Source organism: Phyllostomus hastatus, unplaced genomic scaffold (genome assembly GCF_019186645.2).
Source record: "Phyllostomus hastatus isolate PE091 unplaced genomic scaffold, TTU_PhHast_1.1 phas_contig_209, whole genome shotgun sequence".
Taxonomy (NCBI): Eukaryota; Metazoa; Chordata; class Mammalia; order Chiroptera; family Phyllostomidae; genus Phyllostomus; species Phyllostomus hastatus.
Window position 1 is genome coordinate 2,701,482 of NW_025333735.1, and position 18,907 is coordinate 2,720,388.

The window sequence follows — 18,907 nt, forward strand, 5'->3', positions numbered from 1 at the left end:
ATTGCAGCCTAGGAAGCTTGGGGGCATGAGAGCAGGATGGAAGGAAGTGGCATTTTGAAGATAATCGGGATGTGGAACTATACATACTAAACAACTATACATAGTAAACAGTTCATCTGCTTGCCCAGAACTGCAGCTTCGACTTTATCTCTCAGGTGTTTCCTTCTGGCAAGTTTAGTTTCTGATGAGATGATATTGATTTTTCTAAATTATTTTTCCATGTAGTAGATTGTTATTGTCACTTGATTTATTAGTTAATGGCAGTGATTATCTCCTGTGAGTGCTGATGGGTATGGTTCAAAAGCCCAATATGGAACTTACAGCCTTTTCCACATTGTGCCCTCTCATATGAACTCTAATTGGCCAGTAGCTGCTGTTTTTAGATAAAGAACCTATCCTTGGGTCTCTATTTTTTTTTTTACTTATTTTGACTCAGAAGTTCTCTTATTTATCACTGTGTGGGAGGCTCTTCTTCTGTTGTTATATCCCAGACACTCTCAGCTAAACTCCCATGCATGAAATTATTTTCTTCTCTCTACTTCATCTTCTTGTGGGACAGAAGTGTGGTAGGTAGAAATTGCTGAAGGACCTTCAGGTTATCTTTGTGGAACTATAAACTGTTCTCAAACCCTGACTGGTGTAGCTCAGTGGATTGAGCATGGGCCTGTGAAGCAGGGACTCACCGGTTCAATTCCCAGTCAGGATACATGCCTGGGTTGCAGGCCAGGTCCCCAGTGTGGGGTGTGCAAGAGGCAACTACACATTGATGTTTCTGTCCCTCTCTTTCTCCCTCCTTCCTCCTCTGTCTAAAAATAAATAAATAAAATCTTTTAAAAAAAACTGCTTTTGAGTTATCATGGATAACTTTCATTAGACTATAGTTTTTCAGAATAAGATTTTCCACAGAACTTGTGATATGACACAAAATAGTTGATGTTTCTTAGAAAGTTCTATACTAATACCATTTTACTTTTTAATTCCCTATTTTACTAAGCCACTTAAATATATACATATGTTTCTGATATCTTCCAAAACTTACTACTATTTTGTGATTTTTAGAATCTCTAAGAAGCTAAATAGGATATTATGCCTGCAAAGTACATTTATCTGAAGATCCCAGACTACATTTACTGAAATAAAATTTAATATTATATTGCCTATAGAAAAAACAATAGGATGACAAAGAAATATTTGCTTTTAAGCTATTTCTTTGTGCCATGACCAATGTGGCTCAGTTGGTTAGCTGTTGCACTGCAAAGTGAAGGGCTGCCAGTTTGACTTGTGGTCAGGCCACATGCCTGGGTTGTAGGTTCAGTCCCCAGTGGGGTTATGTGCAGGAGGCAACCAATCAATGTTTCTCTCTCACATCACTTTTTCTCTTTTTCTCCTTCCATTCCCCTCTTTCTAAAATAAATAAATAAAATGTTTTTTAAAGGTAGTTCTTTATATACCTTACACAGATCATTGCTGCATAATTTCTAAACACTTGTTTGTTGAATTTTTAATACTATTATAAGTTTTAAATCTGTGAATTCTGAATAAACTAGCCTCTGTAATTATAAGAACAATTTTTCCTTTTGACAGAATTTGTCAGTGATGTATCAATATTGCCTATCTCTTTATTAAGTTGTAAAGTATTACACTTTGTCTCTCACAGCCCCATGCATTTTAGGATTAAGCAGTTGGAAATCATTTATCTCAGTTATATTTCACAGACTTTAGGACTCACCCAAAAGTAAAGATGTCATATTTTCCATACTGAAGTTTGTATTACATAAATGTAGACTATTAGAAATGCTCCATTATGTTGGGAGATAGAGTTCTAGAAATCACTGTTTTTAATTTTATTATTAAAGTTTATTACTTCCTCCAGTATTCAACCCATACTTTATTTTAAAACAATTATGTACTAGTTATCATGTTGGGTCTTGGAGAGTGAAAAAAATAAGTAAAATATGCTTCTGCTCTCACAGATTGCCCAGACTAGGAAGAGCAAAAAAGTATAGTGAAGTATACTCAGTAGTGTCATAGACGGGTATTCCAGCAAAGACAGACATATTTCCAAAGGCTTGGGGCACATAATAAGGGAGGGCATTCCCGAGAGTGAAAAGCAGTCCATTGTGGCTGGAGTGCAGGGTGTGGAAGAGGGAGAAGTACAGGGGAGGTGGAGACAAATGGAAGGACATGACACTGAGAGGGCTGGTGGAGGCCTGGTAGTGAGCACTTGGGATCCTATCCTAAGAAATGTTCATTGTAACTAAAAGGGGCAACATTGTCAGGACTGTCACAAATACACACTTAAAAGTTCCTTAACATTTTAAAGCTGTAAAATAGAGGTTTAAAGCAACTTGGTCTCTTAGGTTGGATGATGAAATGGTAGCCAGGCACAGAGAGGTAGCAAGAGAAAGAAGTAAAATGAAGGTATCCATGACAGAAAAATGATATCTGATCCCCAAACCATCAAGAGACATCCACCATTTTTTTTCAAATTTTGTTTTCAAATACCATTATTGTTGATGTTGACCTTTGTCTTCTATGACACCATGTCGAAGGAGTTTTTCTAACTCTCTTGCTTGCAGTTTATCTCTATAGTGGTAGTTATGTTTTTGAGGAACCTCGCATTAGAGCATTAAACTAAAAACCTTGACATTGATGACTGAATCTTTTTCCTATTATGCTCACAAATGTTACATAATGAATGCATGAGATAAGCCTAGAAGAATAGAGCCTTTTGTTGACTACTCAGTTTATCCCTGAAATCATGATAAATTTTCTCATTCTGTAAATTCAAATTATGAAATAAAATCAATGGAAGTCCTGGCCCATAGTAACTGCCCAATAAGTATTTGCCAAGTAAGTGAAATAAAAATCTAAGACATTCATGTAAGTATTTATTGAATTCTTCCTGGGAATATGGTACTAAAATGTTTTCCCTGTTTTCAGGATATTTTCTAGTTGGAAAATATTTCAAGATGAATGTCATGGACATTAAGTATCATAGGAGCTCAAGGAAAGAAAGGATCCTTGTGGACTAGACCAGTCTGAGAAGGCTTCAGGAAATAGGATGCACTTTACTAAAGTTTGAAAGATGGGTATACTTTCTAAAGGTGGAGAGAAAAAGAGGTTGTTGAAGAACAGTGCACACAGGGGAGTTTAGTGAAATGAGCTGTTCTGTGTTAATAAATTCATTCATTTTACTATATTCTCTTCAATTTTTCTCATTTATTGATTTTAGAAAAAGAGACAGAGGGAGAGAGAAACATCAGTTTGTTATTCTACTTATTTGTGCATTCATTGGTTGCTTCTTGTATATGCCCTGACCAGGGATTGAACTCACAACCTTGGCATATATAGAGACAATGCTCAGACCAAGGGAGCTACCCAGGCAGGGATACCATACTCTCTTTCTATCGTTGGTGGATGTTTAATAGCTTTCTTTCTCATTGCTTTCCAGGGCAGTGTTGGCCCAGTGGGAGCAATTGGACCTTCTGGAATTCCTGGCCCAAAGGTATGGCTCTATTTGCCTAATGGATATTTAACTTTAATTTCTCTGTGATGTCACAAAATATCACTTTTATTTTTTAGGGTCTTTCAGGGAATAAGGGCCTACCTGGAATCAAAGGTGATAAGGTGATTTAAATATTTATATTATCATAGAAATAATTTCTTATTACATTTGTTGCCAGACAACTTATAAAATACTTTGTTTTAATATATACATCTAATCTGTACTATCAATTATATAATTTTTCTCAGAAGTAGAGAAAATAGAGAAGTTAATCTTCTGTTGTTAATATTTGCTTTCTTTTAATATTGCCATGTTTGCAAAGCTTAATTGTCTTTGTATGAAATGTGCTCTGTAGGGTGAACGAGGCACTGCAGGAGAGCCAGGAGAACCAGGGTATCCTGGAGACAAGGTAACTTTTTTTTTACCATTAATTTTAAGCCAATAAAAAAGAACAAATTATTTTTTTAAAAGGTAGTTATTATTTTAACCATATATTTTGTTATGACATGGTATCAATGTGGTTTTATATTCCTTGTTTGCAAAAGTTTCCTCAGTTTTTTAAGAATACTGGCATGAATTCTCTTCAGGAGCTTGAAAATATAGTCATGTGCTACTTAACGACAGGGACACATTCTGAGAAACGAGTGTTAGGTGGTTTTGTCTTTGTGCAAATGTTGTAGAATGCATTTACACAAGCCTTGGTACTATTGCCTGCTGCTTCTAGGCCACAAACCTGTACAGCACATTACTTCGCTGAATACTGTAGGCCCTTGCAACACTGTGGTCACTGTTCGTGTATCTAAATGTATCTAACATGGGAAAGGTACAATAAAAATGCAGTATAAAAGATAAAAAATGGTACGCTTCTTTAGGGCACATAACGTGAATGGGGCTCGCAGAACTGGAAGTTGCCCCGGTGAGTCAGTGAGTGAGTGGTGAGTGCATGTGAAGGCCGAGGACATCACTGCAAAGTACTCTGCACTTAGACAACACTAAATTTATAAAACAACGTGAGATTAAATCAAGCACAAGAGAAAGTAATGCCATCAAGAGACTCAGTAAACAAGATGTATGAGGCTGCTGGTATAACATGCATACTGTTTACAGCAATTCTATTTTTTTATAAGTAGAAAGAATAAACTCTAAAATAACAGTAAAAGGTATAGTATAGCAAATACATAAACTGGTAACACAGTCAATTGTTATCATTATCAAGTCAAATGTATTATACATAATTATACGTGCTATACTTTTATACAACTGGCACGCAGTAGGTTTGTTTACACCAGCATCACCACAGACATGACTGATGCACTGCCCTGTGATGTTAGGATGGCTGTGACATCTCTGGGGGATAGGAATTTTTCAGCTCCATAATAATCTTACAGGACCACTGTGACACATATGGTCTGTTGTTGATGGAAACATCATTTGCAGCACACACCGGCAGAGGTACGTGTGCCTTTTGTGGTATAGCAGCTTATCTCTTCTCTCTACTATTCTTTTCTCTTAGGGCGCTACTGGCTTGCCAGGACTACCAGGCATGAGAGGAAAGCCAGGACCTTCAGTAGGTTTGAACTTTTGCTTTGCTCTTTCTGATGAAGGGAATGCATACCATGGCATGAGTCTTGAAACTGGTTGGTATTGAGTATCAGAATGGTATATAAGCCTACCAGGCTGGTGTTTTCTCTCTGGAGTTTCACAATATAGCTAATCCCTCTGGTTTTCAGCTCATATCTGTAGACTTTTGGGTCTTACTCCCCCCAGTTCCCTCAGGCCAAAGCTAAATTGCTGTGAGCCCTAAAGATCTCGGTTGATCTGTCGTTAAACTAAACAGAAAATATAAAGTATCTTAAACAATATTTTAATTTTTCCAAATATCTGTTTCATAATGAAACATTCTATAAAAAAGGATTATGCTCTCTTGTGGGTCCAAATATTCTAGTTCCTTTTCTTTTTTTTAAAACTTTTCTGCATCAATTAGTTGTGAAAAAAGGATATCTTGTATTGTAGTTAACATGAGACCTAACAAATTATAAACTAAAATTACTGAATAATTAAAATTATTTAAGTGAAATGATTAAACATGAGTTAAAAGTATATCTCTGCATGTTAAAAATCACAATAGTTATTATAGTTAACATTGACTGAGTGTTTACAAAGTACCAGGCAGTATTCTAAGGTCTGTACTTCTAGTTTAATCCTTAAAACAATTATGTGAACTTGGTACTATTATTATTTCTGTTTTACAAGTTAGGGAAACTGAGACACAGAGAGTTAAATGACTTGTTCATGGTCCCACAGTTAGTTGGTGGCCACCTGGGAAAAATGTAATTAATCACATATGTCAGAGCCCACCCTCTTAGTTGCTGACATACTGTTTTAGGATTTAACACTTTAAGGTTTAGTATTTTAATATTGATTACAACTCTATGATGGTAAATGTTATTATAGATAGAAAAAATAGATATAAAGTTATAATTTATTAATATAGCATTAAAATGTATACTTCAAAGAGTATTGTTTTCCCGAGCAATTAATCATGTTCCTTCTAACTCCACACTCCTATCACGGGATTACTTTTGCATCAAAGGAAGCAGCAGGAAATTACAGAGTTTTATGTACCTCCTTCTTTATGACTTCTAACAGTGGCAGCATTTCACTTAACACCACTCAGGTATTATTTAATTCCAAGAACAATATTTGGCAGCTGTCAAATGAAATGGTGGTGGTAAGCTTTGCTTTTGCTAATTTATCGCTGTGGACTCAGAGTAAACCCAGTCAGCCATGTACCCAGACTTGTGCCCTAGAGTTGAATCTTGAAACTCCAAAGTGCATAAAACAAGGGGCATGAGAACAGGTCATGAGGCTAAAAAACAAACCAAAACAAAGCAAAGCAAAACAAAACAAAACAAAAAAGCCCTTCTATTTTTCAAGGATACTTCTCAAATGTTTAACAGGGATTTTTGATATTTGCAGTGGTTGGCAAAATAAGACCCTAATTTTAACTTTTTACATCTTTACTTTGTATAATGTGAGAGTTTTCTAGCTTTTGATAATAATATAAGGAAATGGTACCACACATTTTTCTAAGGCCAATACTAAGTAATAAGTGATAATAGTATAAGTCCCTTATGCTTTACAATTAGGTACTTGAGAAAATTATAATCATACATCTTGCTTATATAAGAAAGCTTTTTAATGTCTACCTTAGTTTTTGATTAAGATTATATTAGTAACATTCATGAAGATGGGGGGAATCACTGCTCTGAGAAACAGAGATTTAGATTTTAACCTCAGACCTGATAGTCACCTTCTGTGACCTTGGGCACTTAACCACTGTGGTATCCAGTTTCTCATGTCTACTGTGAGAGTCAGACTACCTCATAGTTAGGGTTCCTTTCCTCGCTGTGATTGATATTTTCCAATCTTAGTCCTTCTGCTTATTAATATTTCTCTAGTCTAAGCTAAAGAAAAGGCAGAGAGCCTATTTCACCTTTAACACAGTGTCTTAAAACCCTCAGTACTTTTCCTCTGGAGTAAGTCACTAGAAACTCTTGATGTGGTTTTTTCAGGGCAGTGATACAGGGACCATGAGGTAATGAGAATAAGTAAGGCTTTTACTTGCTTATTTCATGCCTTTCTGTGTTATTCTAGTAAAAAGTTAATGTCGGCAGGGGTTACTTTCATAGGTGATGGTTGACCATCTTTTGTTTGATCAAATCTTTGAAAATATATACTTAGGACTGAAGATAGGACAGAAACTTATGAATTAATATTTATAAAATGACCTTGTCTTTGGTCTCTCACTTTATTTATCACTTGTTTATATCTTATTACTAGAAGATATTGTAGAGGTTTGACCTGGAAACTTTCCCCAGTTATGGAAAGAGAGACACTTGTGTAATGAAAAATTGCTTGCGCACAATCAGTTATCATGTTAAAAACAAACTGTACCAGTTGCTTCCCTAAAGCATTTGTTCACTATTGTGGGAAGAATGTCAAAATCATATGCATGTATTTTTTATCTGATATATCCTGCCCTTGGTTTTATGTTATCTAAGATTTTGGTGTTACTCTCATTGTTTCCAAATTGATCTAAGCTGTAACATGCGAGAATATTTTTGAGATAAAAGAAGCCCTGTTTTGGGAGGTTTTTGCATTCTGGAGTAGGGAAGCCTTTGCTCTGCAAGTGTTTAAAAACTAGGGGAAACTACCATTATAAAGTTAAGAAATATTCTTTTCTTGAAACTGATGAAACTATTATATTTATTATATTATATTACATTATATCCTTTCTATTTTTTAACTAGAAGTTGTTGCCATTTATAAAGGTTAACTTAATCATTACTGAATTCTGTAAAATTTCTTGAAAACTCAGTTTTTACAAATGAGTATTGATAAGGAAACTTTCAGATGAAGTTTTTGAAAATGAACTTTTGAAGAACAAATGAAGTTATTCCACTATTTATGTTTTTAAATATCTGATTGTCAATCAACTTTTTTGAAAACCAAAGCCTAGGGTAGTGTCATTCCCCCCCCACCCCAAGCTCATATATTTAGCTTCTTGTCTAGATGTGGCCACTAGAGGGCCCCAGTGAGAACACCATATCCATCTCTAAGAAAGGTACTTGTCATTGCCAGAACAAGACTCCTAGATACTGATGGTGATTGATTGTGATTTGTTTATTTAGGAGAACTTAAGTGAACTTTTGAATAATGTTGTATTTTGTTTATCTATGTTGATTGCAGTAGTTGCATTGTGTACTGTTTTATGTCCGTATACTCTAGCACTATGTGAGAATGGATTTAGTACATATGCAAAGTTGCACTTTACTTCTGGAAAAGTGGATAAACCCATCTTCTGTATTGGGTTTTATATACTCTGGGGCCTATTTAAGTCAAGTTTGGAACTCACACAGAAATGTAATATGACAGACATAATGAATTCAGTAGTTTTTCTTGTGAAGACAAGGGTAGCAGACTACTGGCCTTTCTGGCTCTATGCTTTTGTCTCTCAAGAGTGCTGCTAGCCCACTCTAGTTTCAGGCTTAATCCCCACTTCTCTTTCTTCTGACCTTCCTCTACAGCCCTGATTTCACATTGCTATTCTGAATGTCAGAAAATGGCTTCAGAGCTATTGAAGCCAAAATCTCAAAATTTTAATTAAAGAATAAAAATAATCTAGGAATTCTGCGCATCATCCAAGAGAGGAGAGAGGCCGTGAAGAGAAAGATTAATGTTTATAAGACTGATTAACATTTAATGAGTGCTTTCTATGTGCCAGGCACTGTGTTTAGCACTTTACATATGTTATCTCATTTACTCCTCACAGTTGACTGTGTAAGAATGTTACTAATATTATTATTCCTATTTTACGGATGTGAAAACTGAGACTTAGAGAAATTAAGCAACAAGCATTTAAATCCAGGAGGTTCTTAATTACTGAATCAGCCCCACCTCCTTACAGTAGCAAAGGAGAGAGGAATTTTCAGAGACAGTCCTAGGACTATGGTGGTTTATGAAGCAGTTCTTCATCTAGGGCTCCCCACATTGTTAAGTCAGAATTTACTGTCTGTGGGTAATGTGCACACATGCACAATTTTTTTTCTTGACTTGAGCATTTAACTCATTAAATTGTTTGTATATCTAACACTAAAGAATAAATATACATTACATCCATCCATGTTTTACTTAAATAAGTTTTCCACACTCATGGTTACAAATTAAGTCTTTCTGAATAGTCATTACAGTTTTGTTTGACAATATACTGAGTGTTGTTTGCTGAAATGTCGCTACAACTTTGCATGGCATTATATATTGAGTGCTGCCTGCTTACCATGTATCTTTTCCCTTTAAACTGTACTCATTCAATCAATGTTTATATTTTTATTTCCTCCATACCCTATTTTAGGGTCAACCAGGTGACCCAGGACCCCAAGGACCATCTGGCCTTCCAGGACCAGAGGTAAAATATGGGTGGGAAGATGATAAATTTGAAAGAAAAATTATAGAAATTAAATTTGATTGGTAAAACATGTTTTACATAGTAGGTTTAAGAAAGATTCTCTTTAAAGTTTATATTATTGTGAATAGTTTGTATTAAATTTGTTCTGTTATGTCAGGAGATATTCAACAGAATTCCCAAGGAAATAGAAAAGGTATTAGCCACATGATAGTCCTGATTCTATTGCAACTGATTTATTTATGCTATACAACTATTCATAACTTATTCTTGGGGCTTGGAATCATATTTCAGGACATAAACTCCACTGAATTTTTAATGCACAATGTTTCAAATGTGTATCATTTGGATATCATATCCTAGAAAAAGTGCAATTAAGTCTGTAGTACATATATCAGATTTGCTTGTATATTCTTTGAAATTTTGGCTATGGCTTAATACTTGATGTACAGTGGCTTTTCCCCTTGCAAGTCTACCTACAACATAAGCTTTTGAAATGAAACATTTGAGTTTTTAAAAAATCATTTAATGAGTCAAAGATATACCACAAGAGACTCAAGCTTCTGATGCTCACTCTAGTTCAGAAATATAAGTCAAAATATATACATATGTATACATATACATCTAATTCAGAGTCATGGATGCAGCAGTAAAGGTGAGAAAATCAGTTTTGGCTTCAGAATACATAACTCAAGCAGCGGAGTCCCCAAAGTGTCAGAGAAGTAGGCAGAGTTTCTGGGAACAGCTCTGTCCTGATGCATTCTCTCTCTCTTCATAAACCATCAGATCAACTTCTTACTCCACAGCTGTCTTTCAGGATTGGCTGGCTTCTTTAACAAATGTCTGTTCTTATCTATTGTCAAATTTAAAACATATTGGATATTGATAGTTCAGAAATCCAAAAAACTATCTTGTGTACATACTTAAAAAAAGAAAAAATAGGAAGATAATAGGAGGTAAAACACAGCAATATATATAGATGTCATCATTCTGGGAAGAAGGAAATTATGCAAAATAATTTCCTGTAATTAAAATAATTATTAACAGATGATTAAAACAGTAATTAACAGATTATTATAAGTTCATCTCTTTTACGAGCCTATATTCTTTTAATCATTTCTTATGGAAATCTTCCTGGACTGAATGGTGTTCACCTGTTTTTTCATATGGAGAACACAGAACTAATTGATCTTTCATTATCTTTAAAGGTCATGATTCTGAACAGGGATTGTTTTGTTGTAACTTCAGTTATGAATGATATGTGTACTAGGGAAGACCGTGTCACCTTCTTACTATCAGTGGTTTTGGATCCTCTTCTCCTTTGTTATGAAGTCAAGTTAAAGCATTCATGGGCCATGTTTTTACTAAATACTCAGTCTTCCCATTTTTTTCTCTGTTGCCTTTGAAACTTTATGACTTGCAGTCACTATTCAGGCATTGTCACATTGTCTTTGCTTTCTGCGCTTCTAGTACAAGGTCCTGAACCCTGTCCGTGCCCATGCGTCCTCCTCACCTGTATTAAATTTTTTCAAAGGGCTAAAGACATAATCTGTACCCTCTCAGAAGCTGATGCAAGGTTGTTTTGGGAAATAGGGCCCAGTCCAAAGATTGTAACTTCTTGATCATAAGAATACACTATGTGGGCGGTCACATACTAGGCAACACTTTTATCCATGTCTTTCTCAACATTAGATGTTTAAGAGAATTGCAGGTCCAAGAATTTAAAATAGTATATTTAACATTATAGGAAGCCAGGAAAGTTTCTGCAGGAATATTGTCCAGGAATTTTCTCAGATAAAAGGTCTTTTTTTTTAATTGTTCAATTGCGGTTGTCCCCATTCCCCTCCCCCGTCCTACCCACGGTTGTGCTGAAAGTAGACTTTATCCTGTAGGCCATGATCAATGATTTTAAAGCAAGGGAATGAAATGAGCAGATTTGTGTTTTTGACATACTTGTAATAGGAGCAAAGGTAAAAGAGGAGAGAGGGAGAGGTCACAAGACTACAGTCTATTTAAGACGACACCACAAAGCTGGAGCATTAATGATAGGGGCCTATGGCTATAAAAAGAATGTTTGTTTCAAGAAATAATTAGGGAATATAATTCACAACACTTCAACCATCAGTTCAGTTTATTCAATTTGTGTAAGGGAGGAATAAAAAGACAATTTTAATATTTCTTGCTTGAACGGTTGGGTAGAATGTGGATTACCTTTCTAAAAACAGTTTTAAAAAGGAGGATAATGATACTCAGATGGATGTAGATAATGCTTTGGCTTTGAATTTGTTAGAGCTTATAGGACATACAGGAAATTAGACTCCTAAGAGCATGGAAAACTGGAGGCCTAAAACTCAGAAGAGAAGAATGAACTTGAGATACACATTTATACAGTCATCCACATAGGGCAATTAGATGAGGCAGTTGTAAGAAGAGAAATCATTTAGAGAGAGTTGATGGAAAAAGGTTTGAAAATACTAGGCTTGGATACTTACCCTCAGAAGGCTATAGTCTCTGCCTCCAGTGCAATTTAAGTTTTAAATGGACAATATAGGAACATTAGAATAAACCTTGGTACCTTATACAAAGAAGAAAAAGTCACAATGGGAATTACAAAATATTTGGAACTGAATGAGAACAAGTCACTATAAAAACTTGACTGTTGCACCTAAAGCAATGTCCACAGCAGAATTCACAGACTTTTCCACAAAGCCGGGAAAATGAAGAATAAAGAAGTTATATGTAGCACACATGTAGCGGTTTGTTTCAAAAGGATAAAGAAATTGCAAGGTCAACTGTGTTTTCTCTGTAAGTAGGCCACTAAATCCCAAAGTAAGAGGAATGTGTGGGTGCAGAGGGAGCGTGCTTGAGTTCTGTGGAGAGTAAGCAGAGGGATGGCTGGGAACTAATACCATAATTACTATTATAAATATAAGTGTGTTAAGAACTCAGCTGAGATTAAAAAGCCAATTTCCCAAAATATAGCTACAAATTCCTGTAAATTTTATTGGGATTGGATTGCAAAATTGAGCCTGAACTTTCTGCTGGCAAAAACAATGAAATGTGATCAAGGATACAATTCCCTTCTCCCTTGGATAAAAATGTATTAATTGTTCAAAACAAGGGCAGCAATTCATGGTATTGTATAATTTCCATCTGTAAGTGTAGCCTGATATCATAATGCCAAAGTACAATTTAGTAAAAGTAATTATAATAAAGGCCAAAATGATGACACCTGAGTATACACTTTTGTGATAACTTTTGTTAGTTATTGGATGATAAAATGTTTCAGTTAACATCTGTAAATTTGGGATTAATATCTTATAAATGAGACTTGAGGAATTAGCCTCAGTGTCTTGAGCAGATTACTTGGAGTTTCTTCATTGTGAATGTTGTATTGTAGTCACATATTTAATTTTATCTTTCTGTAAATGACTTATCAGTTGTCCCAGAAACACTTGTCAAGCAATTTGTCTTTGCTTCAGTGATTTTAAAGTGCTACCTCTATCATTTTCTAAATTTCCGTGCTTCTTGGGTCTGTATCTGGACTTTGTTTTCTTTTTCATTTGAATGGTTGCCTGTTCCTGTGCAAGTATCACATTGCTTTAACAATTGAATTTATGGTATTTTTAAACTTTATTGAGGGATAACTGAAAATATTGACACATATAATTGTATATATTTATAATATCATTATTATATATATACACATACATTCACACACATTGTAGGATGATTACCACAAAGAACATAATTAACACACCCAACATAGCACATACTTAACTTTTTTTTTGTGGTGAGAATGCTTAAGATCTATTCTCAGTGACTTTTTAAAAAATTTTTATTTATTTATTTTGAGAGAGGGAAGGGAGGGAGAAAGAGAGAGAGAGAGAGACATCAATGTGTGGTTGCTGGGGACCATGGCCTGCAACCCAGGCATGTACCATGACTGGGAATCGAACCTGCGACACTTTGGTTCGCAGCCCGCACTCAATCCGCTGAGCTACACCAGCCAGGGCTTATTCTCAGTGACTTTTAAGTATGTAGTATCATATTTTTACCTGTAGTCACCACTCTGTACATTATTATCCTCAGAACCAATTCTTCTCACAACTGAACATTTGTACCCTTTGACTCACAGCACCCCTTTCTCCCTCCCTCCCAGCCCCTGCCAACCACCATTCTGTTCTCCTTCTGTATGAAATCAGCTTTTTAAAAAGTTTTTTAGATTTTATGTATTTGATAACATACAGTATTTGTCTTTCTCTATCTGGTTTATTTCACTTAGTATACCTTCCAGGTTCATGCATGTTGATACAATGATAAATTTTCATTCTTTTTTATGGCTGAATAATATTCCACTGTATATATGCTGCATTCTTTTCTGTTGAGGGGCATTTAGGTTATTTCTATATCTCAACCTTTGTGAGTAATACTGCTGTAAACCTGGGGTGCATATATCTTCTTGAGTTAATATTTTTGTTGTATTCAGGTAAGTTCAGAGAAGTGGAATTGCTAGATCAAATGGTAGTTCTATTTTTAATTTTTTGATGGTAATTCACATTACTACCAACAGTGTACAAGTATTCCCAGCCATTGTAACAGGTATGAGGTGCTATCTCATTTTGGTTTTGATTTACATTTACCCCATAATTGATGATATTGAGAACTTTTTCCTGTACTTGTTGGTCATCTGTGTATCTTCTATGGAAATATATCTATTCAGATCTTCTGCCTATTTTTCAATCAGGTTAGATTTGTTGCTGTTGAGTTTTATGAGTTCTTTATTTTGGATATTAACCCCTTCTCAAATATATGGTTTACAAATATTTTCTTCCATACTGCATGTTCCCCTTTCAATTCATTGATTGTGTCCTTTGTTATACAGAAACTCTTTAGTTTGATGGAGTCCCACTTTTTTATTTTAGCTTTTTGTTGCCCATGTCTTATCTAGGAAATCACTGCCAAGACCAGTGTCTCAGTGTTTCTGCCTGTTTCTTCTAGGAGTTTTACAGTTTCAGGTCTGATATTTAAGTGTTTGATCCATTTGGAGTTAATTTTTGTGAGTGGTGTAAGATAGTGGTCCAGTATCATTCTTTGGCATGTGTACATTCAATTTTTTGAATCCTGTTTATTGAAGAGATTCTTCCTTCCCCATTGTGTGTTCCTGGTGCCCTTGTCAAAAATTAGTTGACTATATGTGCATGAGTGTATGTCTGGGCTCTCTGTTCTGTCCCTCTGATCCATAGCCAAAGCAATCCTGAGAAAGAAGAACAAAGTTGGAGGTGTCACAATTTCTGATAACAAGCTATATTGTAAAGCTATAATAATCAAAACAAAGTTTCTATACTTTAAAACTTCATTTTGGGGGTACTTTGGTACCATAAAACCCTTGTATTTTATTGTATGTTTTCACTAGATTCCACATATGAGTGAAAGCATATGGCATTTGTCTTTCTCTGACTGGCTTATTTCCCTTGGCATAATGTTCTCCAGGTCCATCCATGCTGTCAGAGAGGGTAAAACTTTCCTCATTTTTATAGCTGAGTAGTATTCCATTGTGTAAATGTATCATGGTTGCTTTATCCACTCATTTACTGATGGACACTTGGGCTGCTTCCTTATCTTGGTGATTGTAAATAACACTGCAATGAACTTAGGGGTGCTTATGTTCCTTCAAATTAGTGTTTTGGGTTCCTTTCGCTATATTCCCAGAAGTGGGATTGCTGGGTCAAAAGGCAGATCCATTTCTCATTTTTTGAGTAACTCCACACTACTTTCCACAGTGGCTGCTGCGGTCTGCGTTCCCACCAACAGTACAAAAGGGTTTCCCTTTCTCCACATGCCTGCCAGTACTTGTTGTTTGTTGACTCATTGATGATAGCCATTCTTTCAGGTGTGAGATGATATCTCGTTGTGGTTTTAATTTGCATTTCTATGATGATTAGTGATGTTGAGCACCTTTTCATATGTCTATTGGCCATCTGTATGTCCTCTTTGGATAAATGTCTATTCATGTCCTTTGCCCATTTTTTAATTGGATTGTTTGGTTTTTTTGGTATTGAGTTTTATCATTTCTTTGTAAATCTTAGATATTAACTTCTTATCAGGTATATCAATGAATATGTTCTCTCATTCAGTGAGTTGTCTTTTTATTTTGTTGATGGTTTCCTTTGCTGTACAAAAGCATTTTAGTTTTATATTGTCTCATTTGTTTATTTTTCCATTGTTTCTCTTGCCTGAGGAGACATATCAGAAAAAATATTGCTAAGAACAATCTTTCAGATTTTACTGCCTACGTTTCCTTCTAGGATTTTTATGGTTTTGAGTCTAACATTAAGTCTTTTTTTTAAAGATTTTAAAAAATATTTTTTTTATTTATTTTTAGAGAGGAAAGGGAGGGAGAAAGAGAGAGAGAGAGAGACATCAATGTGTGGTTGCTGGGGGCCATGGCCTGCAACCCAGGCATGTGCCCTGACTGGGAATCGAACCTGCGATGCTTTGGTTCGCAGCCCGTGCTCAGTCCACTGAGCTATGCCAGCCAGGGCTAACATTAAGTCTTTAATCCATTTTGAATTTATTCTTGTGTGTGGTGTAAGAAGGTAGCTAGTTTCATTTTTCTGCATGTACTCTGTCCAATTTTCCCAATGCCATTTATTGAGTAAACTATCTTTAGCCCATTGTATGTGCTTGCTTCCTCTGTCAAATATTAATTGACTATAAAGGCATGAGTTTATTTCTGGACTTTCTGTTCTATTCTATTGATCTTTGTGTCTGTTTTTATGCCACTACTGTGCCATATTGATTAGTATGACCTTATAGTATAGTTTGATATTAGGTAGCATGATTCTTCCAAATTTATTGTTCTTTCTCAAGATCACTGTTCTTGACAGGTCTTTTGTGGTTTTATATAAATTTTTGAAATATTTGTTCTAGTTCTGTGAAATACATCATTGGTATCTTGATAGGAATTGTGTTAAATCTGTAGATTACTTTGGGTAGTATGGATATTGTAATGATGTTAATTCTTCCTCTACATGAACATGGTATATATTTCCACTTATTTATATCTTCTTCAATTTCTTTCTTTAGTGTTTTATAATTTTCCAAAAACAAGTCTTTTAAATTCTTGGTTAAACTTATTCCTAGGTATTTTATTCTTTTTGAAGCAATTGTGAAAGGGATTGTTTTCTTAATTTCCCTTTCCGATAGTTCATTATTGCCATATAAAAATGCAGTTGATTTCTGGTCATTAATTTTGTATCCTGCTACTGTACTGAATTCATTTATCAGTTGTAGTTATTTCGTGGAATCTTTAGGGTTCTCTATGTACAGTATCATGTCTTCTGTAAATAATGATAGTTTTACCTCTTTGTTTCCAATTTGGTTGCCTTTTATTTCTTTTTCTTGTGTGATTGCTGTGGCTCGAACTTCCAGTACTGTGCTGAATAAGAGTTGAAAGCAAGTATCCCTGATTTGTTCCTGATCTTGAGTGGAATGCTTGTAATTTTTGCTCATTGAATATGGTGCTGGCAGTGCCTTGGCCATATATGATCTTTATTACTTTTAGGTATGTGGGCATGCTCCCTTGATTCCCACGTTGCTGAGAGTTTTTATCATAAATGGGTGCTGGATTTTATCAAATGTTTTTTCTGCATCTATTGATATGATCATATGATTTTTGCCCTTCATTTTGTTTATTTGGTGTATCACATTTATTGATTTGAGAATAATGTACCAACCTTGCATCCTGGGAATAAATCCCATTTGATCTTACTGTGTGATCTTTTTGATGCATTGTAGTACTCAGTGTGCTGATATTAAGTTGAGGATTTTAGCATCTAGGTTGATCATGGTTATTGGCCTATAATTGTCTTCCTTTGTAGTGCCTTTTGTTTAAATTTTTAAATTGTTTTCATTTAAAGTTGTTCCCATTTTCCCCCATTACTCTTCCCTACCTTAACCACCCCCACCTTCCACATTCAATCCTCCCCACCATTGTCTCTGTCCATGGGTCCTGTATACATGTTCCTTGACTTGACCCCTTCCCATCTTTTCCCCTTTCACCCCCTCTTTCCTGCCCACTTGGTCATTGTCAGTTTGTTTTTTTATTTCCATGTCCCTCATTCTGTTTTGCTCACTTGTTCGTTTTGTTGATTAGGTTCCACAATAGGTGAGATTATATAATGCTGGGACTTGAGAGACTTCCCTCCTCTTTAATTTTCTGGAATGGTTTGAGAAGGAGAGGTGTTAGTTTTTCTCAGAATGTTTGGTAAAATTCCCTTGTGAAGCCATTCAGTCTAGGGCTTTCGTTTGTTGGGAGCTTTTTTTTTATTTCTGATTGAATTTCATTAGGTATAACATGCTTATTCAGATTCTTTGATTCTTCCTGATTTAGTTTTGGGAGATTGCATATTTCTAGGAATTTATCCATTTTATCCAGGTTGTCCAGTTTGTTGGCATATAGTTAATCATAATATTTTCTTGCAATCATTTGTATTTCTTTGGTTTTAGTTATTACTTTCCTCTTTCATTTGTGATTTTATTTATTTGGGTTCTCTCTTTTATTTTTTTTTTGATAAGTCTGGTTAAAGGTTTGTCAATCTTGTTTATCTTTTCAAAGAACCAGCTCTTGGATTCATTGATCTTTTATATATTTTTTACATTTATTTCTGCTCTGATCTTTAGTATATCCTTCCTTCTACTTATGTGGGGCTTTGTTTGTTATAAATCATCTTAGCTTTTCTTTTTCACTGTTTTTCTTGCTATACTTGCATTCTTGTTTTTCCATATAAACTGTACCATCAATCTATTTAACCTCAGTAAAAAATATTGTTATATTTATTGGGTTTGACTTATATTCATAAATTGATTTAGGTAGCAGTGACATTTTTATGATATAGAATCATCCTCTGTAAGAAAAATGTATGTCTTTCATTTAAGTTTTTCTGTGTGTTTTTCAGAAATGTTTTCAAGTTTTCCTTGTATATTTTTATTAGATTTGTTCAAATTTAATTTTTTGTTGCTATTGTAAATGGGATTTTCTCTACTCTTATATTCTCTAATAGGCTTCTCTATGTATATGAAGATTATTGATTTCTGAACATTAATTTTACATCCTGCCACCTTAACGTTTTCTTTCCTTTGAGTTAGTTTTACCATTGATTTTCTGAAGTTTTGTAGATGTACTCTCATATAATTTTCAAATAGATCATTTTAGTTCTTCTCCATTCTTATACCTCTAATTTAATTCTCATGTCTAATGGCATTGTGATACCTCTAGTACAATGTCCAAGAATTGGAGGTAGTGTGCATCCTTGCCTTGTTCCTGAACTTAATGGAAATACTATGATTCCTCATGAAGTAAATGCTGGCATTAAAATTAAAATATGCATATATTTTATCATGTAAATATTCATCAATTTCTATCTCGATGT

The 18,907-nt window shown here is 34.9% G+C and overlaps 1 protein-coding gene across 1 annotated transcript in view; it reads left to right on the plus strand.

Moving 5' to 3' along the window:
* Positions 1-18,907, plus strand: part of COL24A1 (collagen type XXIV alpha 1 chain) — a 342,153-nt gene that overhangs the window by 111,279 nt on the left and 211,967 nt on the right. The window contains exons 16-20 of the mRNA XM_045835493.1: positions 3,455-3,508; positions 3,586-3,630; positions 3,864-3,917; positions 5,022-5,075; positions 9,423-9,476. Coding sequence (XP_045691449.1) covers positions 3,455-3,508; positions 3,586-3,630; positions 3,864-3,917; positions 5,022-5,075; positions 9,423-9,476 — 261 coding nt within the window. The remainder of the gene's footprint in view (positions 1-3,454; positions 3,509-3,585; positions 3,631-3,863; positions 3,918-5,021; positions 5,076-9,422; positions 9,477-18,907) is intronic.